General features: G+C 38.9%; 1 protein-coding gene across 1 annotated transcript in view; it reads left to right on the plus strand.

The window, feature by feature from the left end:
- The first annotated feature begins 480 nt into the window (after nt 1–480).
- Nucleotides 481–20,436, plus strand: part of LOC135477543 (lysosomal cholesterol signaling protein-like) — a 34,205-nt gene continuing 14,249 nt past the window's right edge. The window contains exons 1-4 of the mRNA XM_064757686.1: nt 481–560; nt 14,846–15,380; nt 18,326–18,607; nt 19,829–19,943. Coding sequence (XP_064613756.1) covers nt 14,900–15,380; nt 18,326–18,607; nt 19,829–19,943 — 878 coding nt within the window. The 5' untranslated portion in view covers nt 481–560; nt 14,846–14,899. The remainder of the gene's footprint in view (nt 561–14,845; nt 15,381–18,325; nt 18,608–19,828; nt 19,944–20,436) is intronic.

Raw genomic sequence — 20,436 nt, forward strand, 5'->3', positions numbered from 1 at the left:
AATTTGTTTGGCCATTGAGAAAACATAGTTATCATCCTAACATAGGAATAAGTGTACCTGTAGTTGTAACGAATCTCATTAGTTACATGTGATTTACAGTTACATGTAATGGCAGATTTTCACTGTAGTAAAATCAGGATTTTAACGGATTAACCTACTTGTAGGTATACTACTACGGTTAATCATTTGACATATATCTGTCTGGAGCCATCTTCTGTTCAACATGAGGATATCATGTGAAATGTCCAGGTATGTACAGGTGTGCAAATGTACCTGTGTGTTGTAATAGACGACTGCCAAATGAACACAACTGTCAGATGACCGTCCTGTGGTTTTGTCCTCGTATGTAACATCGTAACAAACTCGGGTCATGTTCTCAGAAGGCTGGGGTGATTCAGGGCAAACATGCAGATATGTGTATAATATGATGTGCTCTCTTTCTGCTGCCTAGCAGGTGCCCCCTCCCATGTGACCCGGTCATGTGACCAGTGGATGGGTAGAAGATATGGAGCAGTGTGACATGTACCTTGTGTGTGAACACTTGATTAATGACAATCCTGGTAAGTACATGTAGTCTTAAGTGTTTGGAGAGGAAAAAAATTATTTTATAATATGTGCATTTTGCTGTCTGGAACTGTATTTAAAGTTAGATTTAAGCATGCTTTATTTGGATCTGGAAACAAAAGTAAGTATAAGACGTACATGCTTCGCTAACATATGTAGAGGCAACAGATTTACAGTAACATAAACTTAGGTAATGGGAAGAAAACTTTATATTGAACTGACTTAACAGTGGCGGAGTCATAGTGTGTCACAGCCTAGGGGATTCGTAGCAGGTGAAGTTTATTTGAAAATTTAAAGTTTGTTCATATAGGTGTACGTATACATATATTTCATTTTGCTTGGTTTATTTTCCATGCTTACATAACATGTATCAGTACCTGGTGTATTTTATATGCTGTATTGTTATTTCCACTATACTATTCAATGATCTTGTGTCGTGCATTTTGTTCAGTGTACACGCTCTTTTTAATGGTGTCATTGTCGGAAATAGAAATGTACATGTACAGTAAGTTGATGTAAATTTCCAAATTCTGAAACATGTAATTGTGTTATTTATAAGACTACATCATATCCTTAGGGTTGTGTTTTAGGGTTATTTTTTGCTGTCGACAGAATATACATGTACTGGATCGCTATGTACATGTACATCCGGAAAAATGGGAATTTCTCTTTGGTCCCACATTTGAAGTACAGGTTCAAATCCCAACAGGGTCACTCCCAGATGCCCAATCATGATAGAATTGAAAATTATTTTGATACAGAGAAGGTTACATGCATAATACAGTAAACAGTAAAAATGTTGAATAATTAGATTTAACATTATATAAACAGGGATTTTGGAAGAATGCCACATGATGAAGAAAAATTAAAACAGAGAGTTCATCTGACAACTGACTGACAGTTTGTTGTCATGTACATGTAGCTTGCATATACATGTAGCTTTCATATACATGTACGTGTAGCTTGCATATACATGTACATGTAGCTTTCATATACATGTACGTGTAGCTTGCATATACATGTACATGTAGCTTGCATATACATGTACATGTAGCTTGCATATACATGTACATGTAGCTTTCATATACATGTACGTGTAGCTTGCATGTACATGTACATGTAGCTTTCATATACATGTACATGTACGTGTAGCTTGCATATACATGTACATGTAGCTTGCATATACATGTGCGTGTAGCTTGCATATACATGTACATGTAGCTTGCATATACATGTGCGTGTAGCTTACATATACATGTACATGTAGCTTTCATATACATGTACGTGTAGCTTGCATATACATGTACATGTAGCTTTCATATACATGTACATGTACGTGTAGCTTGCATATACATGTACATGTAGCTTTCATATACATGTGCGTGTAGCTTGCATATACATGTACATGTAGCTTTCATATACATGTACGTGTAGCTTGCATATACATGTACATGTAGCTTTCATATACATGTACGTGTAGCTTGCATATACATGTACATGTAGCTTTCATATACATGTGCGTGTAGGGTATTTATAAAGATAAAACCACTGTACATTTATACATACATGTATTTCATAGAAGCCATAAATACATGTCTAGTCAGGCTGGCTTTTTAGAAGCGTTATGCACCTTGTACTGGTAACAGTATTATGTGGGAGTGTTGATGTTGTGATGACACAGTGAAGTTGTCTGTTGGACATGATACTTTTTGTGTCGAAACTGTCTGTACAGAAATGTTTACCTGCAGGCTGCCACTGTTAGTCTGTGATCACCATCCCCTTCCCCCCAGCAGGAGTTGGCTGCCCTTGTACTGTATCTACCTTATGAATTTACTAAAAGAAGTGTATTTTAGAGGCAAAAGAAAGGTCATAACACATTACTTTTGTTGTTGAAACTTACATCTTTTCAGTAGGATATAATCATACCTTTCAAACAGTCTTCATAACACCTTTCTAAGATCAATGGAACTCTCATTAAAACATGTAACACAGTAAAGAATAAAATTTTAGGAGGAATACAGTAGTGTCTATTGTCAGAGGTAGTATTGAGCCGGATTCCCCACCCACCACAAGTAATTAGCTAGGGTTGTGGACAGGTGTGGAGGTTTACCTGACAGGTGAGCACAAAGCTCGTTAACCTGCATTTCCTCAGGTACAGCCTGACGAGTGACATTGTTTACAGAGCCAGGCTGTTTAGCTGAGGTGTTGCAGTTCATTGTGTGGCCATGCAGCTTTACGTAAGTAAGTATATATGCATCTCTGCGCTGAAGCACACGTCCTGCTAATTAACACGAGGACTTCCTTAATGTGGTAATATGGGTTACCTTACTTATCCTAATTCTGTGTTATTGAGGTACAATAATCTCATTTGTTTAGGATCCCAAATGATTCACTGACAGAAAATAACTGTGTCCAGTAGTCAAGGCCAGGAGTGTAGATTTACATGTAGCCAGAATGAGGAATATGGACTTTTTACAGTGTATTTGAAAAAAGCACAGAATAACCTACTTGACAAGGATGTACAGCAAGTGCCTGTGATTGCATTAGGTCTGCTAAGGTGCGCATTTTGATAATGGCAATAAAGTGTCTCTAACGCACACAAACACCTGCAGTGTGCCAGTTTACACATGAAAATAATTTCATAAGGGTCTATTCAGATTTATGAACAGGATATACAGGTATGTTTTGTAATAAAGCAAAGATGATGATGAATATACGTTTATGTACATGTACATGCACTGATTTTATGGTTTAATGTTTCTTTATTTATTTATTTGATTGGTGTTTTACGCCGTACTGAAGAATGTTTCACTTATACGACGGCGGCCAGCATTGTAGTGGGTGGAAACCGGACACAGCCCGGGGGAAATCCATGACCATCCGCAGGTTGCTGTCAGACCTTCCCACTTACGGCCGGAGAGGAAGCCAGCATGAACTGGACTTGCACTTACAGTGACCGCATTGGTGAGAAACTCCTGGGTCATTACGTTGCACTAGCGCGCTAACCGACATGGTTTAATGTAATTGTATGTCATGAAGTATTTGTAAATATTTACTCTGAAGTTATGACTGTTAGTGTCATAAAAATTAGGGGATTTACTCTGTGTGGGTTAATGGAAAACCGGTTAAAAATGCAATCTTACACAGAATGTCCCTTTCACACAGGTTTTATGTAAGTCCATTATATTTATATAATTTGTGGCACACCACATGGATTAGCCTGCTCTGAATAGCATACATACACAATACTGAGATTTAGTGATTTGGCGGTGTTGAGCTTGAAAGTGAATGGTGAGTTTTGTTTTACCTTCGTGTTTTGAAAATTTTGACGAACGTGTGAAATACGTGTGCAGGTGTACTGTTTACAGGTGAGGTGAGGTGGAATGTAAAATTGGGGGGGGGGGGGGATGGTGGGGGGATGGTGTGGGGCTGAAACTGCGAAAGAAGTTTCCCAGCCCATCAGGTGAGGGACCAGGGACCGCCTATGCCCCTGAAGCTCTCACCATTCATTTTGTTGGAAATGCAATCTAGGTTATTTCTGGTGAAAAAATTGTGATACATTCAGGATAAACTGCATGTTATACTTTATTTATTAATCATTTTTATTCGAACGCCTCAGCCTGTGTCATTTAGTCTATAGAACAAAATTTTATTTGAGGGTATTTTCAGTACCCAACAAACACCCACCCACCCCCGTTTCCGCCGCCTGTGAAGATGTGAAACTTGCATGTGATACCTGCACTGTACATGCATGTAGGGTTTTCATTATTTAATTGAGAAGGCTGCTTGTAACCTGGGAAAAATTATAGCAAATACATATAGAATATTAAAGGCTATATTCAGAAAGTGTAATCCCTATTAACGATACTTACTGTTACTTAATCCACTTTCTAAATGACATCTATACCTATCTGATATATTCACCTAAGGGAGTGACGTCGTTTGTGATCATCAGAGGGGTAATGCATGTTCGCTGTAAAGTCTACCGGTCAACTACCTTCCATTTTTGTGGAAGGCCTGTTGGTCAAGTGGTCTAGACAGTTGACATGTATTGCTGGCGGTTATGTGCCTGACTCTGAGGTCGCTGGCTCGAAACCCGCAGTGATTTCAGCACTAGAATCTGTGCCATATTCAGAAAGTGTAATCCCTATTAACGATAATACTGTTAATATTAAAGGAAGTAAAAATAGGAGCTTTGAAGGTAGGCAGCTACCTTATCAATTTTCTGTAGAAGTAGCAGACTGCAGATGGCTGGTACCTGTCTTATAATGAAACCCCTGAGTATATTTTCTGGTTAACTGTCCTACATCATCACAGAATTGGTATACTGTATGGGTATACATTGTAATAGCTCTAGTGCAGATAGGTCACAAGTAATGAACTATGACAGTGATTTTTCCTTTTGTATGCTTGTATAATACCTGTTTGCATACCTGTTTGCATACCTTAAATCTTCAACGTATTTGACAACAGACATTCCTTAATTCCTCAACCTTTTCTCATATGTCAAGGAGCTACCTTTTTACTTTGATTTTGGAGACAAAACTACTTTAGTTGGTTGAGCTAATTTTAGAGCTTCACAAAATAGTCTACACAGAGTAATGCCCCCAGAATATGCTTGAAGTTGAATAAACACCTTTGCAAACATGCGAAAAGGTTGAAGAATTACAGTAGTACATGTTTTGAAGGGGCCTTCGTGGCTAAGTTGGTTAGCACGCTAGCGCAGCGTAACGACCCAGGAGTCTCTCACCAATGCGGTCGCTGTGTGTTCAAGTCCAGTTCATGCTGGCTTCTTCTCCGGCCGTATGTGGGATGGTCTTCCAGCAACCTGCGGATGGTCGTGGGTTTCCACAGGGCTTTCCTCCCACCATAATGCTGGCCACCGTTGTATAAGTGAATTATTCTTGAGTATGGTGTAAAGCACCAATAAAATAAATAAATAAATAAATACAGTACATGTTTTGACATATTAGAGGAATGTTATCTGATCTAGATGCGTTATTTTATTATCTCTACGAAGTCCATATACATACATATATATATATTCATATAGTATGCCTCTACTCATACATTGCATTTTTAGTTTTTGAAATCTTATAAATTATGTTATCAAATTGCATGTAAAGTTTGTTGAGTATTTAAGGTAATTGCTGTCTTGATTTACTGAGTTGTTACACTTGAGTTCCAGTGCAGATAGGTCATAGAATCGTTACCCTAGATGACCTAGAATTTCCTTCCATGCCTTTTGGTGTTTCTGAGTCTCTTTCTATCTGAATAGAAAAGCGCGTTGAACTTTATGTGGATAGGTAGGATGATACCCTAGTGGAAAAAATTAACTTTCAGTGCCAATTGTCATCTTTTGTGACATTGAAGATATGAATACGCACCAAAAAAATGCACTTTTTGGGGTGAAATATTGGGTTTTTGACCATAAAACATGTGGGTTAAAACTTTTCATTAAGGATACTGTGTTGTTGTAAACATGTGAACTTTGATGTATCGTGTACAGCGAAACATGATTATGTCTTTGCACATGTGTGGAGGGTGCGTGTAAGTGGCTATAAGGACAGGTGAGTTGACAGGTGTTAAACTTGTACTGGACAGCAGTGTGTTAAAACTGACCCAGCTGGGTATGGACTATCATCTCTGCTCTGAGAACACAGATGTATACAAGTGCATGTACATGCTGCTGGATGAAGTCAGACCTTTTTATACCATGTGAGCTTCAGGTGGCTATTGTGTACATGACCGTCAGCTGATCAATGGTGTTTTTGCTGCTCTGGTGCCATTTCTCTGTGAGTTAACATTGAATAGGTTAAATAGGTACAGGTATTTATATCTGAGCATCATTAACCTGTAATTTGTAATAATAATTTTTTTTCACTGTCTTTTTTTGAATTTTTATGATGTTGATGTTATTAAAAACAAGACAGAGGCTATCAATGTTACTGAGTCAAGGCTGACATTACCACGTCATGCTGTCACAGCTCACAGCCATCAGTGCTTGACTACATGCCTGAGTGCTAAACATGCGGTGTTCAGACACTGGGGATAATGTTATTAAGAAAAGAGTTTTCAGTATTTTGGACACAAAGGAAATGCTGATTCTTTGTAAGCAGTGGTTACGCAACATTCAGGTACGTTGCGAAAGAATATTAATGAACTGAAATTCTGCAAGCTTGAGTGAGTAGACTCCTTATGTAGATTTCAATATTTTCTTCAGACACATTGTCACATAAAATCACATTTTCAAAGCAATTAAATTTGTATTAACTTTCAGCAAGTTGTAGTAGAATTATTTCTCTTATAATGCTACACCGTGTGTTCATTTATTTTTGGGTGTTTTATGCAGTACGGACAATGTCAGAATTTTCCTCTTCCAAATGTACACGTACAAGTAAATAAATACACTTGTAAATATGAGAGATGAGGTCGGTAGACACAGGACGAAGGCTATGTCGGCATGATTGTACGTTATGTACTTTCACAAGTATGTTACTTTGTATTTCACCTGTGAAGATGTTTGCACTGTGTGTTTGATAAAGCAGCTATCTATTGATATTTGTGGATGAACTTTGCCCTTTGACAGATGTCAGACATTGACATGTCAGCTGACTTCTCTATACAATGTCTCACATATGTTCTGCGTATATACATGTAGATATACACGTTCTAATGACTATTTCTCATATTCACGTTTATGTGCAGATGTATGTAGTGCCTGGTTATTTTAGTGCTTTTGCATTTCACTTCAAATAAAAGGGGAATGAATTTTTTCTTGGAAACAGGTCAGAAGTGCGCAAATCCTTGATCAAAGTTACTCTTTCATGTAAATCTTCGACCTGTTCAACCACTAAAAGCTCTTTTTGAAGAGGTATTTATGCTTACATGAAAATGATGTTAAACATGATTTTTTATTTTCATTAATGATGTAAGTTTCCCCAGTAATATTCCAGATTGTATTAATCCACTGTGCATTATTTGACTGCATGATGTAACAATACAGTATGAAACGCCACTGCTTATTAGGGCGTATTATCAACATGTAACAAAGGCCGTAGTGCTGAAGTGGGAGTAGATCTGTGACTGTGACAGTGGATGTGACAGTGACAGTGACAATAGAGGCTGTAACTGTAACAATAGAGGCTGTGACTGTAACAATAGAGGCTGTAACTGTAACAATAGAGGCTGTGACCATAACAATGGAGGCTGTAACTGTAACAGTAGAGGCTGTGACTGTAACAATAGAGGCTGTGACTGTAACAATAGAGTAAGTTTCATAAAACTGAGCAGATTATTGCTGTACACGCAACAGTTGTCTGGGAATGTTTCAGAATATTAGTTGTAGAGGCACTTGAAAAGAATTAGGGTAGTTATATGTATAATTTCAGTTTCGATAAGAATGTGAATTATTCTATTTCGCCTGCAGTTCGGTATGTAGGAATGCACTTTCAGAGGCATTAAAAGTTTTCTCATGATAAAATTAATTAAACTTCACAAAAACTTTCAAGTGAGCTTCCCAGGAGCATCTCACCAGTATGGTCGCTGTGAGTTCAAATCCAGCTCATTCTGGCTTCCTCTCTATAAGTAAGTGTGAACGTATGCAGATGTAGGTATACAACCTGCGGATGTTCATGGGTTTCCCCCGGGATCTGTGTGGTTTCCTCCTACCATAATGCTGGCCGCCGTCGTGTAATTTAAATATTCTTGAGTACAGCGTAAGAAACACAAATCAAATAAATAAATAATTAGAAGGTGGATGAATCAATCAGAATCAAGCAAAATGTGTCATTTGAAAGCACTAAACTTTTGGAGGAACTAAAGTAACTGTAATTTTAGCCTGCATACATACACATGAATGTATGATCCCTGTTTTCAACTCATTGTAGGGGTGTTAATAATTTGCATGTAAATGTACATGTATGGTGTTACAATGCACATTGTTGACCTTGTGTGTTTTCATGAGTGTACATGTACCTGATGAATTGATTCAAGCTGTATTGTTTCAATGAGGCAGTCAGGGCCATGTCTTAAAAAGCTTCAAAGGCTCTGATCCCAAACTTTAATGGTGACACTGTGACTGCTCATAAAGAAATTTTAAAAATGCAAGTCAAAATGATGCTTTCGAAGAGCTTCTTAAGTGTGTGAATTAAAAAGAAATTTGGATGAAAACTAAACTTTTTATAGGTAAACCATCACATTTATCTTTAATTTATGTCTTAGTTTTAATAAAGCTTGTTTAGTTTGGGCGACCAACAGTTTGGGAGCCCAGACGTTTTCCAGAACCAAAGTGACTCAAGATGTGGCCCTGGCAGGGTGAAATAGAAAGGTTCATACATGTGTGTACAGTAAGTCTTGACTAGAGTTAAGATTCTGAACAGAGTCGGTCAAGTAGGCTATTTTTTTTTTTTGTGGTTGATCAACACTGATTGTTCTCCTGTGGATTGCTGTGAAGTTCTAGGCACGTATCGCATAGCAGACGTCAGTTGACACACTCCTATTCATGCTGTCGTGATACCTGTGTTGTCATTCTCATGGGAAAAGTCACGGCTGATTTTTTTCTGCTTTGTCGTGGGCAGTTTATCAAAGAAATTTAAAATACGAAGTGTTTACAAGAAGTAACATGAACCAGCACATGTTTTCAGTAGTGGGAACATTTCATGTCAGTTACATGAGTTTAACTATTACACACCTATGTATATAAACATGTATGTCTACTAATTAAAATACAGCATTAATGTGTAATTAAGTAGTTGATTTACCCAGTACCGCAATGTTTTGTAATCACTTAACAGGTTGTACTGTAATTTTTCAACCTTTTCGCATGTTTGCAAGGTGTTTGTTCAAGCTAATTCTGAAGGCATTACTCTGTGTGGACTGATAAAATTATACTTTTTGTGAAGCCCTGAAATGGGCCAATCCAACCAATTTAGATTTGTCTCCAAAATCAAATTAAAAATGTTCATAAATTGCATGGATTTTGCTTTTTCATGTGTGAAAAGGTTGAGGAATTTAGGGCTTTTGTTAAAAAATCAATGAGTGTTAATCCAGTTGAATTTTATTATTGCAGAATAGCACAAATAATTACCTTTGACAAGATATCAGCCTGGTCTGTGCACGCGTAGCCGTTTGATGTTGGTAGTAAAATTCGTATAAGTTGAAAAATTATTTCAACACCATGAATAGCACGAGCAATAACTTCAGTTTACGGATTTTTTGCCAAAAGTCACCATGCATTTATGTTAACATTTTTTTTTCTCTTCTCACAGGTACACATCTTAGCATATACCTGAAATTACCCAGTAGTATTCTAGATTATATTAATCCACCATGCATTATTTGACTGCATGATGTAACAATACAGTATGAAACGCCACTGCTTATTAGGGCGTATTATATACATGTAACAAAGGCCGTAGTGCTGAAGTGGGAGTAGATCTGTGACGGTGACAGTGGATGTGACACTGACAATAGAGACTGTAACTGTAACAATAGAGGCTGTAACTGTAACAATAGAGGCGGTGACTATAATAATAGTGAGTGTGATTATGACAATAGATTATGTGATGTGGGGAGAAATTCCCTGTTTACAGAGTGTGCTGACAACGCAGTTTGTGAACGCAGCACCTAGAACCTGACCACCAGCTGTTATCCATCACACCTGGCTGGCTGTGTTACCTGGATAACACCTGGCTGGTTGTGTTACCTGGACGACACCTGACCTTAATTACACTTCACACCACACTTCCTTGTTCACTGCCCTTTGAAGGCCAAAACAGTTTAACCTTTCAGCTTTTACTCTTACATAGCGCAGTGTAATGACCCAGGAGCCTCTCATCAATGCTATTGCTGTGAATTCAGGTCCAGCTCATGCTGGCTTCCTCTCTGGTCATAAGTGGGAAGGTCTCTCAGCAACCTGCTGATGGTCATGTGTTTCCTGTGGGCTCTGCCTGGTTTCCTCCCACCATAATGCTGGCTGTTGTCGTATAAGTGAAATATTCTTGAATACGGCGTAAAATACCAATAAAATAAATAACTAAATTTACTCTTACGATCACTTTCACTTAACAGACTATATACATATTATGAGGTGTACGTGTAGATTTCAATCACAGATACATCGTATATAGTGTAATTCTTTAACCTTTTCACATGCTTGCAAGATGTTTATTCAAGCATACTCTGAGAGAATTAATCTGGTGTTAACTGGTAAGATTTGTGTGGCTCTGTAGTCACCCAACCCAAGGAAGGTGAAAATTATATCAAATCAAGGTGCATAGATTGAACTGAAAGGTGCTCTTTTTTTTTTTTTAGGAATTAAGATAGGACAAATTTTGAGAAAATATGTAATGTGTACTATAAATGTATTATTCATACAGTGCATTTCTGTCAATATCAGATTGAATGAAATGTGTGTGAAAAATAATTATTAGCCCTATGAAATCACCGACCTTGACCTTTCAACTCTTACAACCTTGTCTAATACAAGTAATAGCTGTTTTATTTTAATGAAATTTATGAATACATGTACCTCTTATAATTTCATGAGAAATTTAAAATTAAGATTTTATCAATCTGTCTATTTCCATTGCTAGCTTCAGTTTTGCAAAAATTGAACAAATTGATGTAAGCATTGTTTGTACATGCACTGAGTGCCATTGTACTTTATTTGTTGTAGAGCTAATTATTGTGTGGCGTATTTACATGGTTCATATTTGCATTGTCCTTGTGAGCGTGGTACATGGTGCATGTTTATTAATTTTAGGGAACATTCTATGCTTTTTACAGAGTACTTTTTGTAAAACCTAACTACCACTAGACTAAACTTACATGTTTAGATTATATTAATGTAGTAAAAAGATGTTGGCTAATTGCAAAATTTGTTGTTTTTTTTTTTTTTTTGTGGCAGGGATATAGATGTATGCCCTATAACGTTGACTGCATTATCAATATGCACATGTAATCCCACAGTGTAACAGATGCACAATTTAACTCCGCTAGGCAGTTCTTTAACACACCCTTGCCTAGAGCTGTTTTTTTTTTGTTATGACAACATTTTATTAATACATATATAACAATAAAATGAATCTTCTGCCTGGTTTTGGTACTGGTGTCATCGCATAAGGGAAATATTCTTGAGTATGGTGTAAAGTACAGATCATATGAATCATTTTGTACTGCATCTGGAGTACAGACTACATTATATGTAGTAAAAATTGTTTTGTACTGCATCTGGAGTACAGACTACATTATATGTAGTAAAAATTGTTTTGTACTGCATCTGGAGTACAGACTACATTATATGTAGTAAAAATTGTTTTGTACTGCATCTGGAGTACAGACTACACTATATGTAGTAAAAATTGTTTTGTACTGCATCTGGAGTACAGACTACATTATATGCAGTAAAAATTGTTTTGTACTGCATCTGGAGTACAGACTACATTATATGCAGTAAAAATTGTTTTGTACTGCATCTGGAGTACAGACTACATTATATGCAGTAAAAATTGTTTTGTACTGCATCTGGAGTACAGACTACATTATATGTAGTAAAAATTGTTTTGTACTGCATCTGGCGTACAGACTACATTATATTTAGTAAAATACACTAGGAGTAGAGTCACAGAAAGTCGAAGATTAATCTACCCTTAAATGATGCGGTGAGATTAGGATGTTCAGGAGATAATAGATCAAGCTGTGTCATTGTCACACCTGCCCTTGTGTTTAGATAATGACAGCGCTCTTTGTTTTTGTTTATATGGGATGAGTTGGAGGCCGGAAACAGGGGCCCCATTGAGGTTTTACCCTCTCTGTGTTGGTGTGGAGAGTACATACGCATATTATGCTGTCCTAGTTTTTTTATTCATGACAGCCGGCATGGGATCTTTCCTGAAATTCGCTGATTGTTATATATTGTCTTTAGGATGTTGTGGAAAAAATAGTTGAATATTTTGGCTGACAAACTGAACTATGTGTACACCTGTATATAGATGTACATGGGTATGTAATTTCCATCAGGGGCATGTGTATAGTAGTTTTTTTAATGTCTGTATGTTATTACCCAAATAGACTGAGTGTGATCTCATACGTGGGAATCACACGTGGGAAGGTCTGCCACCTGCGGATGGTCGTGGGTTTCCCCCGGGCTCCGATCGGTTTCCGCCCACCATAAAGCTGGCCGCCGTTGTATAAGTGAAATATTCTTGAGTACGGCGTAAAACACCAATCAAATAAATAAATCAGTGCGATCTGCCAGTCGAAGACGTACATGTGCATGTATGTGGAATGGTGACAGCAACCTGCAGAAAATTCATGGGGTTTTCCTCAGGCTCTGCCCAGTTGGCTCCCATCATATGTTTGTCAGTTGTCATAGCAGAAGTGTCATACTGTTAAATATGCATGGCATAACACAAATTAAATAACTACATGTAAATAAATCAATGTCATCAGTCAGTATAGACCCCTAGAGCAAGGCTGCATTGAAGAGGACAGTACTGTGACTCGATAGATAACATACATGTACTGTGTAATATTTTAAGACTTAAATGTTTTAAATTTAATGCTTTCCAAAAGGGTGGAGGAAACTAGAAAGACTTTGGGAGGGTACCACTGACAAAACATCATGCTGGTCGCTGTCGTGTAAATGAAATATTCTTGAAAACAGCATAAAACATCAATTAGTTAAAATAAATACCACTGAGAAACCTTTTGATATTGATAATGAAGCACTGTAGCTAGATGTGTGATCTTTACCGGTCAGTGGCTATTGGCAGGGTACTGTACCTGTAGGTGTTTGTTTACCTGGTTCTCAATTTCCTGTACCTGATACCGAGTCTACCTGTATAAGCTGTACTAGTGTTCCTGTATACCTGAACCAGTGTGTAGCTGTGGTCACTGTGAATCAGTCACATGTTCATGTAGTCTAGTAGTACCTTGTCACTGTTTCCTCCGTGGGCTCCATACTAACAACGCCCGTGACACACAGTTCTGTCAAGGCTTCTATGTTTTGTGGCTTATTTGAACAGTCTTGTTTCCTGGTGTGGATGTAAGATTGCCTGGTATCTCTTTGCCGACTTGACATGTTCGCTATGTAATACAGTATAAAGCAGGCTCATACATTTACATACATACAAGCTTAAGGTCCCAAGCTTAAGGTCACATGGAGTCAGCTACAATGAAAACTTCATGATATAAATGTTCTTCATAATCTGTTCAAACATTGAAACCTACTACATGTACTGCAAAACTGAGTTAATGGATTAGAGTTATAATTTGCAGCTGTTCTGTTATATCTATGTCATTTTTACACAAACGGTCGTGGGTTTCCACGGATTCTGCCCCTGGTTTCCTCCCACAATAATGCTGGCCACTGTAGTGTAAGTGAAATTATTTTTGAATGCGGTGTAAAACACCAATCAAATAAATAAATGAACAGATTTACTCTTTAGATCACTTTCACTACACAGATGAAATTTAATCAGAAACTGGGGTACCTAGATGTACGTGTAATTTCTAATCCTTGTGTCTTGTACATGTACATTTACATTTTCATCTAATTATATCAGTTAAAGCGCTAGCGCAGCGTGATGACCCAGGAGTTTACACCAATGCGGTCGCTGTGAGTTTAAGTCCAGTTCATGCTGGCTTCCTCTCCGGCCGTACATGAGAAGGTCTGTAGCAACCTGCGGATGATCGTGGGTTTCCCTCGGGCTCTGCCCGGTTTCCACCCACCATAATGCTGGCCGCCGTCGTATAAGTGAAATATTCTTGAGTACGGCGTAAAACATCAATCAAATAAGTAAACAAATAAATCATCTCATTATAATTAATGACAGCAATAACAATGGGACTCTTGTTTCAAGTTCAAGTTATGTCACCCAATTATGAAATATTCATGTTGTTGTTAAAATCTTATCACTGTCTCCTACAAGAACAATGCCATATTTAATATACATGTACATCTTGCTGTGAGAAGTACAGGCGTCATTACCTTTGTATCAAGACAGAGGTCATTGTTGTTGTTGTCCTGTCCAGGTAATCTCTCAATTCATGTGCCAGGGCTCCCTTTGCTGTCTGCATGTACCCCTGTGAACCTACTGTACTAGCAAAATACATCACAGTTTCTTTCCAACAACTGCTACAAGCTGTGTTTGATTTTGATAAAATTGGATGTGCTGATTTGTTTTGTGAGAAAACTATCATGTTGTGCCCATGTTTTATAGTATTGAATACTTTGCATTTGGTAGAAAGTCTAAGTGTTTGTTTTTTCTTTCAGCAGGTGGCAAAAATCCAGCTGAAGATTCATCCATGGTGAGGTGACGCCGCTAGCAGGATGCTTAGTTTTGTGCAGCACATGGCATCTGAAGGGTCAGGTGGGGGTCATGCACACCACCTGGTGCTGGCGTCGCGTTTGGGTAATATCACCACGCCCAAACCCATGGGCGGGGGAGGTTCCTCAGAGACTGTATCCTTCGACAATCTGTACCCCGCCATTGTGCAGTGCTTTGCCATCATTTTCGCTGGTTATCTGGCGGGTAGGACTAATATGATCAATGGCTCACAGGCTCGAGGTATCGGAACATTCGTGTCCAAATTCTGCTTGCCGTCCTTGCTGCTAAAGAGCATGTGCGAGCTCAAGTTCAACGAAGTGAACTGGAGGTTTCTTGCCAGCATTCTCATCGCCAAGACTGTGATATTTTTCATCATCGTATTCTTCACCTTGTTAATAAAACGCCCCGTCAACCTTGGATACGCTGGTCTCTTCGCAATATTTAGCACCCAGAGTAACGATTTTGCTTTTGGCTACCCTATAGGTAAGTTACCAGGCCAAGGCATGAAATATTCTTGAGAACAGTGAATCTAACCAATTGGCATTAAATAATAATATCCAATTTTTTTCTAGAGCACGACATCAAACACCAACTACGTAAATAAATAAATAAATCAAATTGGTACTGGATGGCAGGTTGCAGTAAGAAGCAAGTGTCGTGTGAGACGTTCCAAACTGGGATTGCAAGGGAACAGGACAAGCTGTTGATTATTGACCGGCAGTGATTCTTTGATTCAGTTGTAGTCTACAGGACAGAATGACCTGACGAGAAAAAAACCACCAAAGTTATGAAAACTAATGGCAGATAGGTTTGGTGTGAACTACACCCTCAACTGCCAGGCAAGTGCATTCATCTCTAAGTCTTAGTTCATCCAATCAAAATTGTCTGTCGACGACTCAGCACAGTGGTCATGTAAGGTCACACGAGAATTTCCAACTGGCTAAATAGTGACATGAAGGCTTACTCTCAATGTAATGTTGACACTAAAGTAACATGAAGACCAACTCTCAGTGCAAGGTGACACCAAAGTTACATGAAGGCTTACTGTCAATGTAACGTTGACACTAAAGTGACATGAAGACCCAGACTCTCAATGCAATGTGACACCAAAGTGACATGAAGGCTTACTCTCAATGTAGCGTTGACTCTAAAGTGACATGAAGGCTTACTCTCAATGTAACGTTGACACTAAAGTGACATGAAGACCAACTCTCAGTGCAATGTGACACCAAAGTTACGTGAAGACAGGTTCTCAATGCAATGTGACACCAAAGTGACATGAAGACAGGCTCTCAATGCAATGTGACACCAAAGTTACACGAAGACAGGCTCTCAATGCAATGTGACACCAAAGTGACATGAAGACAGGCTCTCAATGCAATGTGACACCAAAGTGACATGAAGGTTTACTCCCAATGTAACGTTGACACTAAAGTGACATGAAGACCAACTCCCAGTGCAATGTGACACCAAAGTTACGTGAAGACTGACTCTCAATGCAATGTGACACCAAAGTGACATGAAGACTGACTCTGAATGCAATGTGACACCAAAGTGACATGAAGACTGACTCTGAATGCAACATAACACCAAAGTGACAACTCTCAGTGCAACGTGACACCAAAGCAAGCATCCAAACAAGACTAAGTAGAATAGTGTTGTGTTAAATTAAAGATGAAGGCAAATACATAGATGAAACAGGAATGAAAATAGAAAGTCACTGTGACACAAGGAAAGGACACACAGTGGCGCACATCCAAAATTGTTGTCAGAAACTCTTATTGAAATGATTCTCCTTTTTCAACCGAGTCTTGACTGGCTTTGCTTGAGTCATGATGGCAGGAGGTTTGTATAAAATGTCCATATATACACATACATGTATGTAGGTGGTTTCCTTTATATTCTACCTGGTTTCCTACAGATACTGCCTGGTTTCCTACAGATGCTGCCTGGTTTCCTACAGATGCTGCCTGGCATCCTACAGATGCTGCCTGGTTTCCTACAGATGCTGTATGGTTTCATACAAATGCTGCCTTGTTTCCTACAGATGCTGCCTGGTTTCCTACAGATGCTGCCTGGCATCCTACAGATGCTGCCTGGCATCCTACAGGTGCTGCCTTGTTTCCTACAGATGCTGTATGGTTTCATACAAATGCTGCCTTGTTTCCTACAGATACTGACTGGTTTCCTACAGATGCTGCCTGGTTTCCTACAGATACTGCCTAGTTTCATACATATACTGCCTGGTTTCATACAGATGCTGCATGGTTTCATACAGATCCTGCATGGTTTCCTACAGATGCTGCATAGTTTCCTACAGATACTGCCTGGTATCCTACACATACTACCTGGTTTCCTCCAGATTCCAAAAGGTTCCTTCACCAAAAATGATCAGATACACATGTATTCTGCCCTATGTGCACTTCTGTGGACCAATGAGGTCAGTCAGGTATCAGTATAATGGTTCGGGCGGGGCGGCTTACTTGCCTTTGATAAGACGTCTCATTGAAGCAGCACTAGATAAAACAGCGGTGGAAATCCGTCCTGCAACAAGGAGGCACATTACATACACTTTAAGGATTCCTTCGTCGTCATATGACTGAAAAATTTTTGAGTACGACATTAACCCCAAGCACTCACTCAATCACTCACTTTAGGAAGGCGTATTAATCAGCCCTCTGAGTTCATAACAAGTGCAACTCTTGCATACTTGTTCAACTGTAAAACATAGTAATAAATATATAACGTATGTATGGTGAGAATTTAAAGCATTGCTGGAGTTCATCAGTTGACATTAAAGATGTTTTCTATCTTGATGTAGATAGTCTGTTTGTTGCCTAGTTCAGTTGTTTACTGCCTTGTAGTAGATTGGTGTGTTGGTTGCCATGTTGTTGAACATGTGTGTTGGTTCCCTTGTTGCTGATCAGTGTGTTGGTTTCCTTGTTGTTGATCATTGTGTCGGTTGCCTTGTCGACCTGTATGTTTGTTACCTTGTTGATCATTGTATTGGTTGTCTTGTTGTTGATCTGTGTGTTGGTTGCCTTGTTGTTGATCTGTGTGTTTGGTTGCCTTGTTGTTAATCACGATTTTGTGTGCCAGTTGATGATTAGTGTATTCGTTGCCTTTGTTTTAAGCATTGTGTTTGTGGCTTTGTTATCGATGAGTGTATTGTTGCGTTGTAGCTGATCGGTTTGTTCTTGCCTGGTTCAGTGCATTTATTGCCATTTTTGTTGATCATTCTGTTTGTTGCCTTGTTGTTGATCAGTCTGTGTGTTGTCTCGTTGTTGATCAGTCTGTTTGTTGCCTTGTTGTGGATCCGTCTCTTTGTTGTCTTGTTGCTGATCGGTCAATTTATTTATTGCCATTTTTGTTGATCCGTCTGTTTGTTGCCTTGTTGTTGATCATTGTGTTTACTGGCTTGTTGACAGTACAGGCCCTGTACGAGGAGACCCACCCTGACTACCTGAAGTATATCTACCTCGTGGCCCCCATCTCGCTTGTCTTCCTCAACCCTATTGGTTTCATGATGCTGGAGATTCACAAAAACCACTCCAAAGAGAATCACAAAGGTGCCTGCATCCTCATCCTGCATGTGGTGAGAGGCGTCATTACCAACCCCATCGTCTTCATGACCGCCCTCGGCATCATCGCTAACTTCATCTTCAACCAGACCACGCCTTACATCATCAAGGATATATTGCAGGTCCTAGGTAAGCCGATGACCCCATTCCACATAGCCATTGTAGATAGTGACCAGTGAAGTTGCTACTGTCCGATGCAGCATAAGGTAAAGAGGTTAGTCAGGTATATGTGCGGTCGCTGTGAGTTCAAGTCCAGCTCATGCTGGCTTCCTTTCCGGCCTTATGTGGGAAGGTATGTCAACAACCGTGGGGCGTGGGTTTCCCTTCAGCTCCGCCCGGTTTCCTTCCACCATAATGGAATGGTGGAATAAGTGAAATATTCTTGAGAACGGCGTAAAACACCAATCAAATAAATAAATAAGAATATGTACATGTATGAGATGAAGATCTCTGGGTTTCTTCACCAATGTCAACCTGACTAACGTGGTAAACATGCGTAAATTAAACAGCAGTTAATCATTTATTTACTGAGTTATGAACATGCTGTAGATACTACATAAGGACACATGTATGGTGTGGTGATTACAATGATACTGTAATTCTTCAAGCTTTTCACATGTTTGCAAGGTGTTTATTCAAGCATATTTAGAAGGCACTATTTTTCGTTGACTTATAACATTATATTTTTTGTGAAGCCCTGACACTCCAAAATCAAAGCGAAAATGTATATAAATTGCACTTAAAGTTGCTTTTTATATGCAAAAAGGTTGAGGAAAAGGACTCTAAGTTGTCATGTTTGTTGAAGATTTAAGGTATGCAAAGAAGTGTATCATACATGTTTATACAAAGCAGACAGAATGAAAACTCACCGCCATAGCTCATTACTGAGCCTGTATATTTGAAGAACAGGATTGTGAGGTGGGTGGTGCATGATTTATAGTAAAGTTTGAGATATGTCTGCTGCCTTTAACCAGAAAGGAGTGGCCCTTGTAACACACCAAAAATGGATTGTTTTACCATCAGACCTTTGTCTCAGTGAGATGAAACATTTTTCTCAGTGCAACCTTTGACCGGTGATGTTTTAAGCTTGAATCCAGCTCTCGCTGATTCAGCAGTGGCTTTGTCAGGAGGTTTGTTGGTACCTGGTATAAAAGGGTATGGTTTACTCCGGGTAACATATCCAGTTTACTCCAGGTGATACAGTTTACTCCAGGTAATCCAGTTTACTCCAGGTGATACAATTTACTCCGCCCACAAACCTGACTGCCTTTGTATGAGAGAAAAAATTTTGAACAGATTTTGACCACAGTCGGCCAAATAAATACTTACCTGTTTTATTTGCTCTGACAGGTGATGCCTACAGTGCGTCTGCCCTGTTTTACCTGGGCCTCAGTCTGGTGGGGAAGGTTCATGGACAGGTGGGCTTTGCTCTCATCGTCCCTGTCATGCTTATCATGGCAAAGACGTAAGTACAAAAAGTGTATAAGGTTGATTATACAAAGCAGTTTTCTTGGTGACTTAAAACAGTTCTACTGTAAATCTTCAACCTATTCAACCATTATAGCACTCCTTACTGTGGAATTTTTGCCAACAGTTATTATGAAAATGACGCTAAAATGATTTGTCTGTCATTAAAGATGCAAGCTTCAAAAAACTCCGCTTATTATTTCTTATTATTATGTGTTTTCAAGATATTGTTTGCTGTGGCAGTTGAAGAGGTTGAAGAATTAGGGTATATCAGGTCTGTGTTATATGAATATCTGTCACATCCTTTCAAGGATGGTTAATTATTAAAGAGGTGTGTTGCAAGCTTTTATTTATTTATTTATTTGATTGGTGTTTTACGCCGTACTCAAGAATGTTTCACGTATACAACGGCGGCCAGCATTAGGGTGGGAGGAAGTCGGGCAGAGCCTGGGGGAAACCCACAACCATTCGCAGGCTGCTGACAGACCTTC

This window comes from Liolophura sinensis, chromosome 11 (assembly GCF_032854445.1).
Source record: "Liolophura sinensis isolate JHLJ2023 chromosome 11, CUHK_Ljap_v2, whole genome shotgun sequence".
Lineage (NCBI taxonomy): Eukaryota > Metazoa > Mollusca > Polyplacophora > Chitonida > Chitonidae > Liolophura > Liolophura sinensis.